This window comes from Phasianus colchicus, chromosome 1 (assembly GCF_987193195.1).
Source record: "Phasianus colchicus chromosome 1, bPhaCol1.hap1.1, whole genome shotgun sequence".
Classification (NCBI taxonomy): domain Eukaryota; kingdom Metazoa; phylum Chordata; class Aves; order Galliformes; family Phasianidae; genus Phasianus; species Phasianus colchicus.
The window spans coordinates 47,442,343-47,458,515 of NC_143436.1; the positions used below are offsets into that span (position 1 = coordinate 47,442,343).

At 40.5% G+C, this 16,173-nt stretch overlaps 1 protein-coding gene across 9 annotated transcripts in view; it reads right to left on the reverse strand.

Annotated features, from left to right (window-relative positions):
- Window positions 1–16,173, reverse strand: part of ANKS1B (ankyrin repeat and sterile alpha motif domain containing 1B) — a 409,696-nt gene that overhangs the window by 25,013 nt on the left and 368,510 nt on the right. For 6 of the 9 annotated variants that reach the window (XM_090140254.1, XM_031600398.2, XM_090140285.1 and 3 more), the window contains 3 exons: window positions 12,375–12,449; window positions 6,723–6,851; window positions 509–580 (listed from right to left, as the gene is read on the reverse strand). In XM_090140254.1, the coding sequence (XP_089996380.1) occupies window positions 509–580; window positions 6,723–6,851; window positions 12,375–12,449 (276 nt within the window). The remainder of the gene's footprint in view (window positions 1–508; window positions 581–6,722; window positions 6,852–12,374; window positions 12,450–16,173) is intronic. The other 3 variants (XM_090140258.1, XM_090140265.1, XM_090140261.1) reach the window with 2 other exon arrangements.

The window sequence follows — 16,173 nt, forward strand, 5'->3', positions numbered from 1 at the left end:
TAGATCAAACTTTATTAGTACCCTTTTCATCTTCCAACCAAAATAACAGCAATTCATAATACATGAGATGTATTAATGTGGGTACAGGCATCTGCATGATGTAGACATCGTGCCGTATAATGTAAAGAACAATAACTTTGGAAACGTTAATATACTTACTAGCATATATTTGATGTAGTAAATTCAATCTCTATTATCATATATGAGCTATAAATCAGTTCTGTTTATTAGGCATGCTCAAAACATGTGACAAGTACCCTGAAACAGTCTCAAAGATTCAAGAGAAAATACAGGATGTAATGTATGCATTTGCTTTTCTTAGATCACATGCAAAATAAAATCTGCCTTCAAATTCTGCTATTACTCCAACAGGCTTCCTACTGAATGCCAATGGCAGAGGAAAACAAAAAAAAACTGTGAGACCAAAAAAGGTACCATACGCATAATCAGCAGCCAACATGATTTAATACTACAGGGATAAAAGAAGGAAGTAGATTCAATAACTTACCCTCATCTTTGCACATGCATCCTGTGTTGATTCTGTGCCTCTTAACTCTTTTACCAGCATAGAACCTAAATACTAAAATAAAAATCCATTAAACTTCACACAGCTTAAATTTCAGAACAGACAAACATAAGCAGAAATGCATTAAAAATATCTCAAAAAGCACAGTGGTACCAGACAGTTCAATGTTGTGTGGTTCTACCCTGCAGTTCTCTGATAGATCACTTAAAATGGTGCTAATCAAACTATGAAACAGGAATGCACAGCATCAGCAGTGTTAAATCAGCCAGAGCCCTCGGAAAGAGCACCTGAAATATTCTAGCTTATCACCTCCACCACTCAAGCAACAATCAAACACTACAGGTTCCATCCAAAAAATACCATTTGATTACAAAATGGAGAATCTGCTTTCTTTTTACTGCTATCTGCCAAACTCGTATTGCTCTGTGTACAATCATGGATGTGAAGGGCAGCAGAGATGCTAACCTCTTTGCATTCAATCTGTAACCACTCTATGGGCAAACAGAGCTTGATGTCAGTAAACAGAAAATAGATCTGAGATGAAAACTAGCTTAAACAATTATCTTTTCCTAAGAAAAGGCTGACCTTGGACTATTATTTCAAAGCTGTTATTGAATCTGAATGAAGCAGAGTGAGAGGCAACATAGAGCTCTGGGCGCTGGCTCAACCTGCTAGAAGCTGCCATCCCAGAGCATGCAAAGCTGTGCCTTCCTGACAAGTCTCTTCTCCTGTCTTCTCTTCCTCACAATGTGATGTGCTGGTGTGGGCACCTTCCACACTCTGGCAGCAGGCTCTGCTCCACTGGAGCTGTTGCTCTGGGAACTCAGTACCTCTCTCCACCAAGAGTGAACTGCACTGCTCCATTGGGCATGGAGTTGGCTACATCCTCCCTGTCAGTTCGTGGAGAGTGGTCTTGTTAGTGTTACCAGGGCTGCACGGGAGTGTTTTCTCCTATATACACTACAGGTGTGCACATTCATTTATGTGCGTATGTTTGTACAGCTCTGAGAACAAGGGATGATTCTGTGTTTCTATATTTCACATGTAGATTTGGCTTAACTAAGGAAAGAGGAAGAGGACAGCAAGTCAGGAAAGGAAGGCAAGAGACCAGCACGGCTGAGCACGACCAGGATCTGCTGGTCAAACTGAAGATGAAGAAGAAAATACACAGGCAGTAGAAACAGGGACAGGTACCATGGGAATAGTTTAAGGAAGCTGCTAGGCTATGTAGGAATGGGGGTCAGGAAAAGCCAAGGCCCTTAAACTAAACTTGACAGGGATGCCAAGAAGAACAAGAAAGGCATCTACAAGTACCTGAAAAAGGAAAGTCCAGGGGGGTGTACTGTCCCTAGTGAATGACACAGGCAAGCTGGTAACAATAGACAAGGAGAAGACTGAGGTACTTAATTTTTTTGCCTCAGTCTTCTTAGATAACTCCTTGTCACACAACCATCAAATGTTTGGTTAGGCAGGAGGGGATAGGGGAAGCAACATCCCTCCCACTGTAAGTGAAGATCAGGTTCATGACCACATGAGGAACCTGAACATCTACTAGTCAATGGGTCCCAGTGAGATGCATCCCAGAGTCCTGATGGAATTAACTGATACAGTTACCAAGCCACAGTCAATGATATTTGAAAAATCATGGCAGTGAGCTGTGGTGACTGGAAAAAAATGCAACATCTTACCCATTTTTAAGAAGGATAAAAAGAATGACCCCAGGAACAACTGACTTGTAAGTCTTACCTCTATGTTGGGAAAATCATGGAGCAGATCCTCCTAGAAGCTAAGCTAAAGCACATAGAAGAAAGCAAGGTGATATGGGAAAATTAGCATAGGCAAATCCTGCTTGATCAACCTAGTGGCCTTTTATGAGTGTGTAACTGCATCAATAAACAAGGGAAAAGCCACTGATGTCATCTATCTTGACTTCAGTAAGGCCTTTGACATGGTACCCCAAAACATCTTTCTCTCCAAATCGGAAAGATATGGATTTGATGGGTGGATTGTTCAATCGACAAAAAACTGGCTGCAGGAACTAGTCCAGAGAGTAATGGTCAATGGCTTAGTGTCTGGATGGAGATCAGTGATGAGTGGTATCCCACAGGGGTCAGTGCTGGGACCGATACTCTTTTAATATCTTCATCAATGGCACTGACAGTGGAGTCGAGTGCACCCTCAGCAAGTTTGCTGATGACACCAAGCTGTGGGGTGCCATCAACATACCAGAGGGATGGGATGCCATCCAGAGGGACTTGGACAGGCTTAAGCAATGGGCCCAGGTAAATCTCTTGAAGTTCAACAAATCCAAATGCAAGGTCTTGCATCTGGATCAAGGCAACACCCGCTACTGATACAAGCCTGAAGATGAAAGGACTGAGCGCAGCCTTGCTGAAAAAGACCTGGAGGTACTGTTGGATGGCAAGCTGGACATGAGCCAGCAATGTGCCCTTGCAGCCCAGAAAGCCAACCATACCCAGGGCTGCATCAAAAGAAGCGCAGCCAGCATGTCGAGGGAGGTGATCCTGCCCCTCTGCTCAACTGGTGAGGCCTCACCAGAATACTGCATCCAGATGTGGAGTCCTCAGTACAAGAGAGACAGTCCTATTGGAGCATGTCCAGAGAAGTGCAAAAAAAAATGACCCAAAGGATGGAACACCTCCAGTACGAAGACAGGCTAAGAGCTGGGGCTGTTCAGCCTGGAGAAGAAAAGGCTCTGGGAGACCTGACAGCAGCCTTTCAGTATCCGGAAAAGAAGGGGACAGACTCCTGAGCAGGGTCTGTGGTGATACAACAGGGGAGAAGGTAAATTTAGGTTGGATTTAAGGAAAAAGTATTTTACAGTGAGGGTGGTGAGGAACTGGAACAGGTTGCCAAGAGATGTGGTGGATGTTTTGTCCCTGGAAACTTTCAAGGTGAGGCTGGATCAGGCCAAGAACAACCTGATCTAGCTGTGGATGTACATATTTATTGCAGGGGAGTTGGAATAGACAACCTTTAAAGGTCCCTTCCAGCTCTAAGGATTCTATGATTCTATGATAGCAGGCTTGTCTTCTCCTCCCCAGACACAGATCTCTCTTTGCATTCCCACTGCACTGCAATGCCATGGCTTCTCTCAAGTCTTCCATCCTAAAAGTAAAAAACACAGGAGCTGGAGATGTCACATCACTTCCGAGAAACAGATAGGTGAACTCCAGGACGAGAGCATGTATCAAAGGCAAAAGCTTCCTCCCAGAGGATGCTGCAGCTCAGCACTGCTGCCAGGCCCACTTCATTCTGTCACATTGATTTCCCCTAGAAATACCGTAAGGCTGTTTAAGTTAAAAGGTGGCATGGGATATGTTTTAATGATGGGACTTGGTAGTTCAGGTTGACTGTCAGACTTGATGATCTTGAGGGGGTCTTTTCTAACCTAAATGCTTCTACCACTCTATAATCTAACCAAATTAGAGGGTGAACCAGCTTCACATTAAACAAAAAACTGATCAAAAATAACCTGTTACAGCTGAAAGCAATTTGGAACTGAAGTTCAATTTTGGGTTTGAATGGTTTGACTCTCTTGTCTCTTGACCTAGACTGAGATATTTTCTTGAAACCCTTCAGTTAACACTGTATACTGCAGCAATCTCTGACCCACAAGAAAATGTGTTAGTATTTCAACATAGACAGTAGCCAAGATGGTGATTAGTGAACAACACTTTACAGAGCATTATAACCAGATGGGTGAGCAACAACCCTGTTACTAGGTAAAGACAGGCAGAAAAAGGACTAAAGGACTGCAGATGTGAAAGGTTTGTAAGCCTAGCAGCTGTGAGTCCAGCTGGGGCCTTGACGGTGACATGAACAGGGCTTTGGGCGTTAATTTGATGGGATAGCTTGATATCACAGATGAGCAACCGATTTAAAACAAGTTCAGAAATTAGAAATTTACAAAAAAAGCTTATTAAGTTGAAATGTATCTTTCTCTGGACCCTTTGCTGTCTGACCTTTGGAATCCTTTGACCTTTTCTGGGAAGAATTAAGTTCAATTCAACTTTTAAAATTTATTTTTTAATAGGCTATGGCACAACAATTTGTAATTGCTTGTAAAACTTGAAAGCTACTGGTTGGCAGGCATCAGGGAAAAAAAGTAAAAAAAATGCTATTGAGCTCATGGCATAACAAGAGGAAGGAAGAGAAGAGCTGGGCAGCTCTCGTCCCATCTGCACAATGGCAAAAATCTTCAGCTGCAGGCATTCAAAAATGCTTCCCAGAGTGGACTGAAGAACAGACAAACAACTCACAAAAGTACGGTACAATTCAGTTGTCAGAAGAATCTGAAATTCTGTGAGGGAATTTTGCTTTCCTTTCAGAAATGTTCCTTCTTAGAGACAGAGCATGCGGGAGCCATGTAGAGGATGTCAGCTCAACTAAGTGATATCACATACAATGAAAGCTGCCACCATTACTAACTTCTAGTGCAGGGTTTTACTCTATAAAGCTCAGGTCATTACAGCTGGGGGAACTAAGATGGTGTATTGTTGCATGGTCCTTAGAAAAGAAAAACGTCTCCTTCACCACCACTATGTTGGATATTGTGATATTACTTCTTTCCTGCTAATCTCAACTTTCTTTCTTCAATGACTCATATGCCTTTCAACCTAGTGCAAAGATCCAATCATGAATTTATTGGATCAAGTAATGAGATATAAGGTACTCTTCAGGTAAACTTATTCAATAACTATGAAAGTTATTTGAAAAAAAAAAACTGGAAGTCATTAAGCTTCCTTTTCAATTTGACATGCTGCACAGCAAGAGAGCAAGCTAAGAAAGCTTACTTACTGGGAAAGGTGAGAGGTTCCAGTTACTGACCATGGACGGTTGCTGCATTCATGGCAATTTCTACCCCATGAGAGCCAAATGGAATTTACAGATGTGCTTTAGTTAGTCTGTAGCACCCTTTCTGCCCCTCCTCAGAGGGATCCAGGCTGTGTGTCACTTGTGCTTACTTAGTCTCTATTTTCTATATTTCTGAATATGCTTTTAAACAGACTCAGTAGCCCCAGCTCTCCCCAGAAATGCCTTACTGTCTGCCAAAGAGAGCATTATTCTAAAAAGAACTGTGGATCCAAATCCCTTCAAGTGAAGAGGATATAAAACCCATATCCAGGACAAATAGTTAGCTCCTAACTATTACGCTAAATGCACTAAAACTATTGAGCCCTTCTTCTTTTTGAAATGTTGGCTTACTTCATTAGATTCCCACCTCTCAAGAGAATGCAGTGTTGTAGAACACAAGTGAATGGAAGACCCCATTCAGCAACTTTACTGGTGCTTTCCAGCAAAGCCATAAGGAGAAACGTAAGAATTTAAATAGGTTGGCTGAGGAAAGTCTTGAGATTTGTAGAAGCACGAGCCCCACCCCATTAACACTGCAAAGTCAAGGTTTTAGAAACATGTTTTCCATTTAAAAAACAAAAAAAGCAAAAACCTGATACATCTTTTTGTACTGCAGAAGACATTGCCCTCTTTCACAAGCATGTGTAACAGCCAGAGAACACTAATCATCTTTAGCTGTGAAGAGAAGCTCCATTTCTCCAGGGATGGGAAGTGGGAATGAGTTACAGATGCTGGGACATAAAAATAAATACTACCTGCCCTGAAGGAACTGACTGCTATTGCTACTTCAAGCCATCATCAATTTATGTGATGTTTGAATGTGCCTTCATCCCATGGATGGAAATCACTGCTTCAAGGACCATGACCTCCATCTTCCCCAGCTCCAATTCCCAAAAATAAGTGTATAAAATTCAGGTAAGGCAGTACTTATTTTAAACAACATGCACTGAACATTAAAGTAGATATAAGGATTCCAGTATTATGTCGTTTTACTATTTGTCATATAAACACTAGACAGGCATTTGTGAAGGAAGATGAGTAGGGATGCTTGTTCTCACTGTCACTTCTACAACACTTAGACACTTACTGATAGTGTCATTTCTCTATCACTATTGCTACGTGGGCTGCCATATATATATCATCAAATTCACAGTGAAATGTACTGTGCATGCTTGTTTCTTATTTATTGCAAATACAGTATTTCAGAGGAAGTATTTTGTTTCATTAAGAGTGACTGATAAAATGATGTATATGAACAAAAAGTTTTCAAAATCTAAGATTTACTCCAAATCAAACCACTGAATTTATAAATACTTACAAATGCTTTGTAATCGCATGACTGGAAGATGAGTTTCTCTGGATGATGTTGCCAGTATTGTACAGGTGTTGATGCTGTGGCTTCATTTGGAGGTCGTAAGGTAATTGAAGGCTCTCCCCAGTCTCCCGTCTGAAAATCACAGTTGTTCAAGATATAAAAAAAATTGCAGTCAAATTCACTATAAAGTAGCCCTTGTTGTTGTGACCAATTAACACTAAAGTATTTTATCCATATAGAGCCATGTAGAAGTTGCATTCACTTATTTTAGTTACAACATTTTTCATAATTTAATTTATAATTCAACTCACCTACTGCAGTGTTCAATGATAATTAAATCTATTTACATTTAGAATAAAATCTTCCTTAAAAATAATTGTTTACAATATGTGCATGAGGATGAGAGCACTTGAAAAAGATAATTAGGTGCACAGAAGTGCCATTCATAAATTCTGTTCTTTGTTTTACAAGAAAAATTCTTCCATTATCCAGCATATATAACTGACAACTAACTTTCCTAAATGGCTAAATAACAGACTTTCCTTTAATCTGCAGACATAGTATATACTCCTCAGACATGAGCCGTTCTTTAAACTCTTTATGAATATTTACTTTGATCACCTTCTCTTGATAGAAGAGAACTCACTGTAGAGTTACTAACACTGCCCTTTCACACCATCACTCTCATTGAGACATGATAGTTGTCTTCCTGGAACTGGGTAGGACTGTAGTTTGTTGACAAAAACTTTTGGAGGGCACCCTCCGTTTCAACGCAGGCAGCTGTACAGGAATCCCCACAGCACAGCAGAGCTGGTCTGGGCCTCACCTGCCACTGAATATTTCAGACATGGTTTTACTGCACATGGACTATCATTTAGGCTCTCTGAACCCTTTGACGCTACTGTCATCTACAACCCCATAGATGTGGGCTTCTCTTCCCAACACCTCTTACCTCTGCCTCTCCTCCCTGTTTTGCACAGTCTGGTCTGTCTCAGAATTCCCTTCTTCTTCTCTCTCTATATTTTGTGCACCTTATCCTTCTTCATTTCTTTCTTCTTCTCTCTCTATTCTAACTATTTTACTTTCTTCAAGATGATTATTTCAACTTGGATTATTCTACTTCTTTCTTTACCTGCACATATATCTGTACATTTTCTGTGCATGTAATATTGTTAAAATGTGTTGAAACTGATATCATAATTTCACAGACTATGGTTAGAAGTTAAGACTTTTATATCAAGAAGTTGTTCAAGCATCAAAACACATGAAAAAAATCTTACTGAAGACATTCAAAAGTCTGGCAAACCATCACATCCTACTAATTAAATTGAGACAGAGTAAACAAAACAAGTACATCATTTTCATGTGTCACAAAATAATGAAATGACACACATTTGCACAACTCCGCAATGAAAAGCAAGAGATAAATCTGGAAACATCAACATTACCCTGCCAATATGGAAACTTCAAGTAAGCGAGCATCATAAAACAAGTTGAACTTACTTGATGTTGACACTATTAGTACATCTACAAATTATACAGCATTGCAATTTCTTTTTTGCCTAGTTAAGTTGTCTATTTGCTATGGGCTATTACTTGAACCTCAAAAGGGAAGCAGTAGTAATTGCTCCAGTTTTGGCATTCTGTATCCATAGAAATGAATCTTTCTGACCTCTAAATTATAAAACCCTTTGTCATATTTAATCTGAATTGAGAATTTGATTTAAGAGCAATTCTTATAAAATATGGTTTCAAACATATTACAAGGGGTAAAGGCCTGCACTGTTGTAAGCAGATTGCATTTGGCTACAAGAGAAGGTAGACTACACCCATCACAACTTCCCACAGCAAGCTGAACTGTTTGTTATAAAGTGTTCAAGCCTAACTAAGGGAACACTTTTTATTTTTCCCCAATAAAGACATATTCCTGCATTTTTTGTGTAAGGAAACAGATCTCGGGAGGTACATTCTAACCAATTAGCAAAAGGCTATCACAATGGAACAGGAGTGAACTCAGGACAGAGAAACTATAATAGTACATCTTTTGACCATCTGTCGTTCCACCGCCAAAGCCCAGAGATGGCAGTCAGGGAGGAGCAGGATTTCCACAGAATAAGGGACATGGGTTAGTGCTCCAAACCCTTTTACTGCACTGGATTGCTTGTGTCTGTCTTCATGTACAGGAAATGGACGCTCCTGATAAATTAAGAAGGGTACATAAGGAGTAAAATGAATACATCATTTTACAGTTTTAATATCTTTCACACAAAAGGGAGTGAATGCGTGGAGAACTACATTCTTTCCATCTATAGATGAAGTGTGGTGACAAAAGGAACTGACTACCTCTCATATTAGTTCAATTTAATACAGGAGCTAGGAAGCAATAATCATGAGGAAACAAAAAATAATCTTCTATCAGGCTGATAACACTAGTGTATGACACACTTGGAGAGGGCCTGTGAGGAGACTGTACATTTTGTATCCATTAACTACTTTATAAATACATACAGTCATCCAAATATTTCCTCCTTTTATACTAGACAAAACAGAATCAGTACAATTACCATATGTGTCTCTAGGATGATCTAAATGCACAATATTGCTGAGATTAAGGGAAGGCAAAGAGAGGGAATTTCTGCTATCCCTGACAGATATCTGCAGCTGAAGAACATTCATGTACTCCTGTACAGTTTGCAGAGGGAGCAGCTACTAGGAACAGCTACATAAATATCATAGGTATAGGTTATTAAGATGGATGAAGGAGGTGATTCTGGGCAGCCTGGTCTGGTGGTTGGTGACCCTGCACATAGCAGGGGGGTTGAAACTAGATGATCACTGTGGTCCTTTTCAACCCAGGCCATTCTATGATTCTAAGCAGCAGGATGAAGAGTCATACATAGTCAGAAAAACTTCTTTTGTAACTACATAAAACATGTTTTTATATTCCATAGAAGTAGCTTCTGGTCTCATTTTCCTATATTTGTTTTCAAAGTTCTTGTTTTCAAGATTCTTATGTTTTTAAACTGTATTGTTGCTTGTATTCAGATCTGAGTTACAAGAGGATACTCTCCAAAGCCAAATATATTTAGAAGTATAATTCCTATTATATATTCCTATTAGATATTCCTTATCTGATTTCCTTTACAAAAACAAAATTAAAAAAAAAAAAAAATGAAGGGGAAAAAAAACATTTAAACTGCATTTACAGCTGCATTAAAACATTTACAGCTGCATTATGGCAGATACTTTTCAGAAATCTCATCTGGGCTTAAAAACCAAAAACCTCTATTGGAAAAAGTTCTTCAGCTCAGTCACAGAAGTCAGATACTAAAACTCTGAGATTTAGGATGATTATGATTGTGACATGATGGCAATTAACTTCAGTTAAAATACAAAGGTGCAAGAAGATCTTCGACCTCGAGAAGAGCTGAGACGAAGTCCGGGGGCAGAAAAGTATCAATTACAACTAGTTGCAAATCTGAGGAGCTGGTGTCAAACAGCTCACGGTTGGTGCACTAAGATTCAGGCCTTAAATAAGTACCAGAACACTTTCAAGCACTGTGGAAACATTTGTAAATGGCTTTGCAGGACCAACTATGATATTTAATTTAGTTTTTAAAAATACTTATAGGATATGGATTGTCTTGTTTGAATATTTAATTTGCAATTATAAGAAAAAATCAAACGTTTAAGCTTATGCATTTTTTATGGGACAATATAGGTATGGAGATTTTTTTAAATCTATCTGAAGAAGTAGAAAGGCAGGAGATAATTTATTCCTCATCTCACTTCACAGCTCATCAGACAGCTGTGCAATTCCTCACGTGGTTTTCGTTGTGCTGCCTGTGCTCTGGTGTTCCTGACTCCCCACATCTCTAGCTGGTGTCTTTCCTCTCGCTGGCCTCAGTCACCTTGAGAAAAAAGATGTTTTGTTCCACGTTTTGCAGATAAAGAATTTACATCTCAAAGCTGTTTCAAACAAGGTGCCAGAATGGATGAGTTCCAATGCTTTTACAGTGACAAATTTTTACCACAAAAGTTACAGACTTGAAGACCAATCTCTTATGCCCTTGCAGTGCTTTGTAACCCAGAAAATGGGTAAATGTGCAGTTCAGGGCTCTAGGAAGGGTCAGATACTTGATGTCAAATGAACCGCAGAAGTAGATTACTACTATTAGGCCATTTTTACAAGTGTGGCAGAGATTATTTTAGTTCATCTCATTTCCTGAGAACCATATTTGACTTGCATTAAAGACACCTGGATCAGAGGTAGTCAAATCTTACTAACTTCTATAAAATCTAACTCCTGCCTCATCTTTATATTAAAATGATGAGTTAAAAAAAACATCCCTGCTCTGGAAAAGCATGCCTGTTTTTTAATGCATGAACATACTCGTTTTTATCAAGGCCTACATCTTGTAACTCTTCACCTGTTGAGGCCTTATGACTAGTTATGGGAACATGCATCAGTTACCATGACAACAGTAAATTGGAGCACACAGATACACTGCTTTTTGCTGAAAAATTAATAATTTTCGCTCTGTAAGAATTTTAAACGTTCTGCAGGCCAGTCAAATACTAATTATTTCCTTATTATTCTCTTAGTTGTTTTTATATTTATTTTTGAAATTACGTTTTAAAAGACTAAAGCTCAGTAGCCAAAATGGCTCCTCCCTGCCAGAAATACCGAGAGAAGGCAGTTATACAACAGAAACATCCACAGGTCCTGCCTCCTCCAGGGAGACCTCACTGTGGCCTTCCAGGACATGAAGGTAGCTTACAAGCAGGAAGGGGACTAACTTTTACACAGTCTAATAGTGACAGGACAAGGGGCAATCACTTTAAACTAGAAGAGGGGAGATTTAGGTGAGATGTTAGGAAGAAATTCTTTACTTGGAGGGCAGTGAGGCACTGGCACAGGCTGCCCAGAGAGCTGTGGGTTCCCCATCCCTGTTGGCATCCAAGACCAGGTTGGATGGGGCCCAGGGCAGCCTAAGCTGGTGTGGAGCGGCCCTGCCCACAGTGGAGGGTTGGAACGTGATGATATTTAAGGTCCCCTCCAACCTAAGCCATTCTACGATTCTATGAACCTCAGAACAGCTGTGCTTGGCCAAGACTGAACTCCTGACTCTTGTGCTCACCACAATGCAGTACAGATACAACCAACTCTGCTTTCATTTGCACAGCACATGAGGCTTTGCCACAGAAGTTATGAAAATTCAGAGCGCTGCCTATGCTACCTCTGATTTCCAAAATTTGCAAACACAGCAAGTTCCTCAGCTGGGCAAAGCCTATAGATTAAGACAGAAAGGGCAGCACAACACATTGTGGGGCTGAAACTGTGCAAACTGCGCTGTTTACACTGTTTCGTGCTTTGAAGAAGTGAGCAAACAACAACACCAGGAACAGAAATCAAAGCTCCCACCGAGCAAGATGGCTGCTGGCACCTCCACGTCCTGTATGCGCATCATACAGCCAACATACGCTGACCACACGGCACGATACACGATGCGCGCACACAGAGTCCCAAAGGAGGGTGGACAAGTTACAAACTCTTTTTGTTAATTCCAACAACATGACACCCGAAGAGAACAGCACGGCGACAGACTGTACATCCATAAAGTGACAACATAGCCATTTATCACTGTATCTTACATTATGAACCTGATGGATCGATGAGAAAGGATATCCTGCATTCTGGTTGGTCCAGATCTCACAGACAGAGGACTGCTAATATAAACAGAAAACTACATCTCATCTTGTAAATATTAATGCACCGCAACTGCCAAAAGGCAAGAATAATTAAGAAAAGGCTTGCAATAACATTAAAGAAGGAAGTAAAACAGCTGTTAAAAGTATTTTTTTTTTATTTGCTGACAGAATATTTTTGGATGACTGGAAGGAAACATAGCTTATCCAGTGATGTTAGAAGAGGCTTCAAACTGTGAGTACAAGAAAACAATTTAGTCACAAGTGCTGGTGATGTAAAGAGATAAAGTTATGCAGGCACAAGCAGAAAACGCAGAGAGTAGAAGAAATATTGGTTACTTTCAGCTTTCAGCAGGGAGGAAGTTTGAAGTCAACACCCCTAATTAAGCTTCAATATTTGAATCTCACTCTGCTGGAGACTTTCACAGTAGAGGAAGGGAAAAACATTGCAATATAGTCAACAGGAAAGATTAGTTTTCTTTGTAATAGTTATCAGAAAAGAATTGCAATGGAGTGAAGCAGTCAGCCACCATCTCCTTCCAACAACATTTCCTTTGCATATAGAGACACAGATAATATTACCTTTGGTATTGACCATGGCTCCACTTTGCAATAAAAAGTTTTCTTTCCACCTTCTATGTTGTTTTATAGATAGCGTGTAGTAGGCCAAGCAAAGTAAGCATACCGCAGCATCTCTAACAAAAGCAACGGAGCTAGGCAAGTGCAGTGTACACCAGCATCCATTAAATATTTCCTTGTTTGGACAATCATCAAGAAACATCTGTGGCACCTCAGCAAAAGCTAAGACAACATTTTACAGTAGCCAGGCAACTAAAACAAAGCAACTGCCCACAGTATCTCAGGCAGGCAGCAACAAAAGGCACTAGAGATGCATGAAAAATTCAACTGCAGCATCCAGAATAGCTAGCGATTAATATATCAGTAATTTAACAGCAGCAGAGTGTGCACTGTTGGTCCTTGGCAGCAGCAGGAATTCAGCATCAGTGCTCAGAACAGATAACCCTTGAAAATGCAATTCCACTCAGAAACAGGGCTCTTGCTCTTACCTTTAGCAGCCTGAAACCTGGCTGCCTGGCTGGCGGCAGACTGGGCCACCAGCTCTGGTCAACATTGGGCAGGCTGGCACCCTTTGGACAGATGACTGAACTGCCAGACAGGCTGGTGGCTGCCTAATGTTGTTATCATCCTTTATTTCATGATTTGAAGTGCGTGCACACACATCCTTCTCCCCAGCTTCAGTAATTTTTAAATTTTCCCATATTCAGTTAATTCCTTCTCTATCTTGAAGTTCTTTTGCTTTTGCTTAGTGACATGCGAGGCTCTATGTTTTAACAGCATTAGTTAATTAAATTAGTTAATTAAAACTGGCTTTGGTTTCTACTCACTGTCTCACCCTCTGCAACTTGCTACACTGCAGTCAGACCCGTCCCTGTGACGCACAGGTGTTTACGGTGCAGGGCCAGCAGCACCTACCCCTCCAGCTACCCCTGTTGCACACTATTAAGATATTTCACCACTTGGCACTAGTTATCTTTTTCCCCCCCCTGTGTGTCAAGCTTGTCAGCTTACTTCTGGGTGCTCCATCCATGTCCATCACTGTGATGCCTACCAGAGACTATGCCTCAGCTTTTCAAGAACGGAGTGAAAGTGAAGGTATTTCCATGCCAGGTGCAGCATCCCCAAGCATCTGGCAGCCAAGAAAACATCCTTCATTGCTGTTTTGATGCACGATCTGAGGTTCTGAAAGTGGTAAGGAAATCAGCATGGCACTGCAAACTAATAGACATTTCATTTCTCTCCAGCACTGAGGGTGGTGGCAAAGGGTTGCTGGGATGTTGTATTGTACAGCCGGTTCTCACTACCTTGAGGTTGTCCTCCAGTTCTGCCTCTGCTGAGGACCTGCCCTTAGGCAGCAGTGCCTGGTGCCTCCTGCCAGTGGCTGGTATAAATAAATATACAATACAGCTACAGCTGCCTTGGTGCTAACTAAGGAATAGGTAACACGATGCTGCAGTAAGTGCATATACAAGCTTTAAGCTGCCACACTTTAAAAAAGGCAGGGAATCAATCCTTTCTTACACATGCCGTGCTATCCACCCTGATCCTCCCATCCCAAAGAGAGCCCTCTGGGATAGTGCACTCACTACAAGAGCTGGGAGCTCTGAATCTGATGCTGTGCTCCAGCCAAGGGAATTCACACCTACATATATCACCTTCCTCCTCCCTGGGTTAAAGCAGCAGAAGACAGGCTGTCTTAAACTCCTGTTATAAATGAAGGGAAGTCTTTCTTATTTTTAAGTCCTTGGAGAAAGAAGAGTGCATAAAGTCAGTCTGAAGCACTCACCTGCAAGAGACGAGTTCTGGGTCCAGGTCTCTGCTTCTTACCTCCAGGACTAATGGTTTGGAGGATGTAGGATTAAGCTAAATTGCCTTTAAGTACAGGTGACTTGATTTATTAAAAAAGGACCAGCAGCAAATGAGAATGTGAATGTCTTCTGAATGTACGAATGGCCAGTGGGAAGTACAGCCATGCAAAACTCATTACTCAGTTCCGCACTCATTAATGTTTGAATGGCAAAGGTACTGATATGCCATACAAAAGGAACATTAATTTTACAGAAGGTAATGAATTCAAATTCAGAAACCAACCTTTTCCTTGTACCACTGTAAAAATATTTAGCATTTCCTATATGCATATTTTATGTCTTCAAAGTGCTGAATTTTTTTAATGAATGATGAAATCCCCCTGAGAAGTACTGAAAGTTGCATACCCCTGTGCTGAAGTGGAAGAAACCGCAAAAAGGAGAAAGGTTAAGTGAGCATCAGAGACCAGGAAATAGGCAGTAGGAAGGAGGGTTGGGATTACAGTTCAAACACACCCGAATTTCAGTTCCCAAAACATATGCCCCCAAAAAGAAGGAAAATAAGTAAAGCTGTGGATGCACTTCCACCGTAAGAATCAGAAATACACTTGGGCACCTAATACCATTCTCACAGCAGGCTTGTAAAATAACATTTTCCTAAGGAACATAACAAACAACAGCAATAAAGTAGCTGATTAGTATGGTTAGTATCAAGCATGCATTTATCTTATTTGTATGCATTTATCACTTGGGAAGAACAACACTCCAACAAGAACGTGATATACTATGATACTACATTTTTGTGATACTGTATTCCCTTGTAATAGCTGTAGATGTTCCATACATAAAAGATTTCCATCTAGTCACTCTAGGACACAACTCTGATAGACAGGAAAGCAAAGAAAGGGAACAGATTTCACAGCACAGATCCTACCATGTGCTACTCATGACGTAGGCGTTGTCTAACAGTGCTAGAGGGAGGAGATGAGGCTCCATGTCCTGCTCTCCACTTGCTCATCTCCCTTAATTCCCCAGTCGTCAGTTCTGATATAGTCTCTGACTCACTTTATGATTATCTTTTACATGAGTTATTTTATGGACATTTTCACTTCTGTTTATTTAACTTAACCTCCACGATTTCAAGACAACACATTTACATAAGAAATAGTATTTCTTACTGTTCCTGCTAACTTCATCTGTGAGAGAAGTCAACAAGGACTAATTATCTCAGACACCTGCGGTGAAGTTAGTAGCCAGTCACTTCACAAATTGTTTCCGCATTCCCATCTGCTTCAACTGTTTCTAATTACTCAAAGATTTACTGGAAAAAAATGTAGGACATGGCATATATTGGTCTTCAA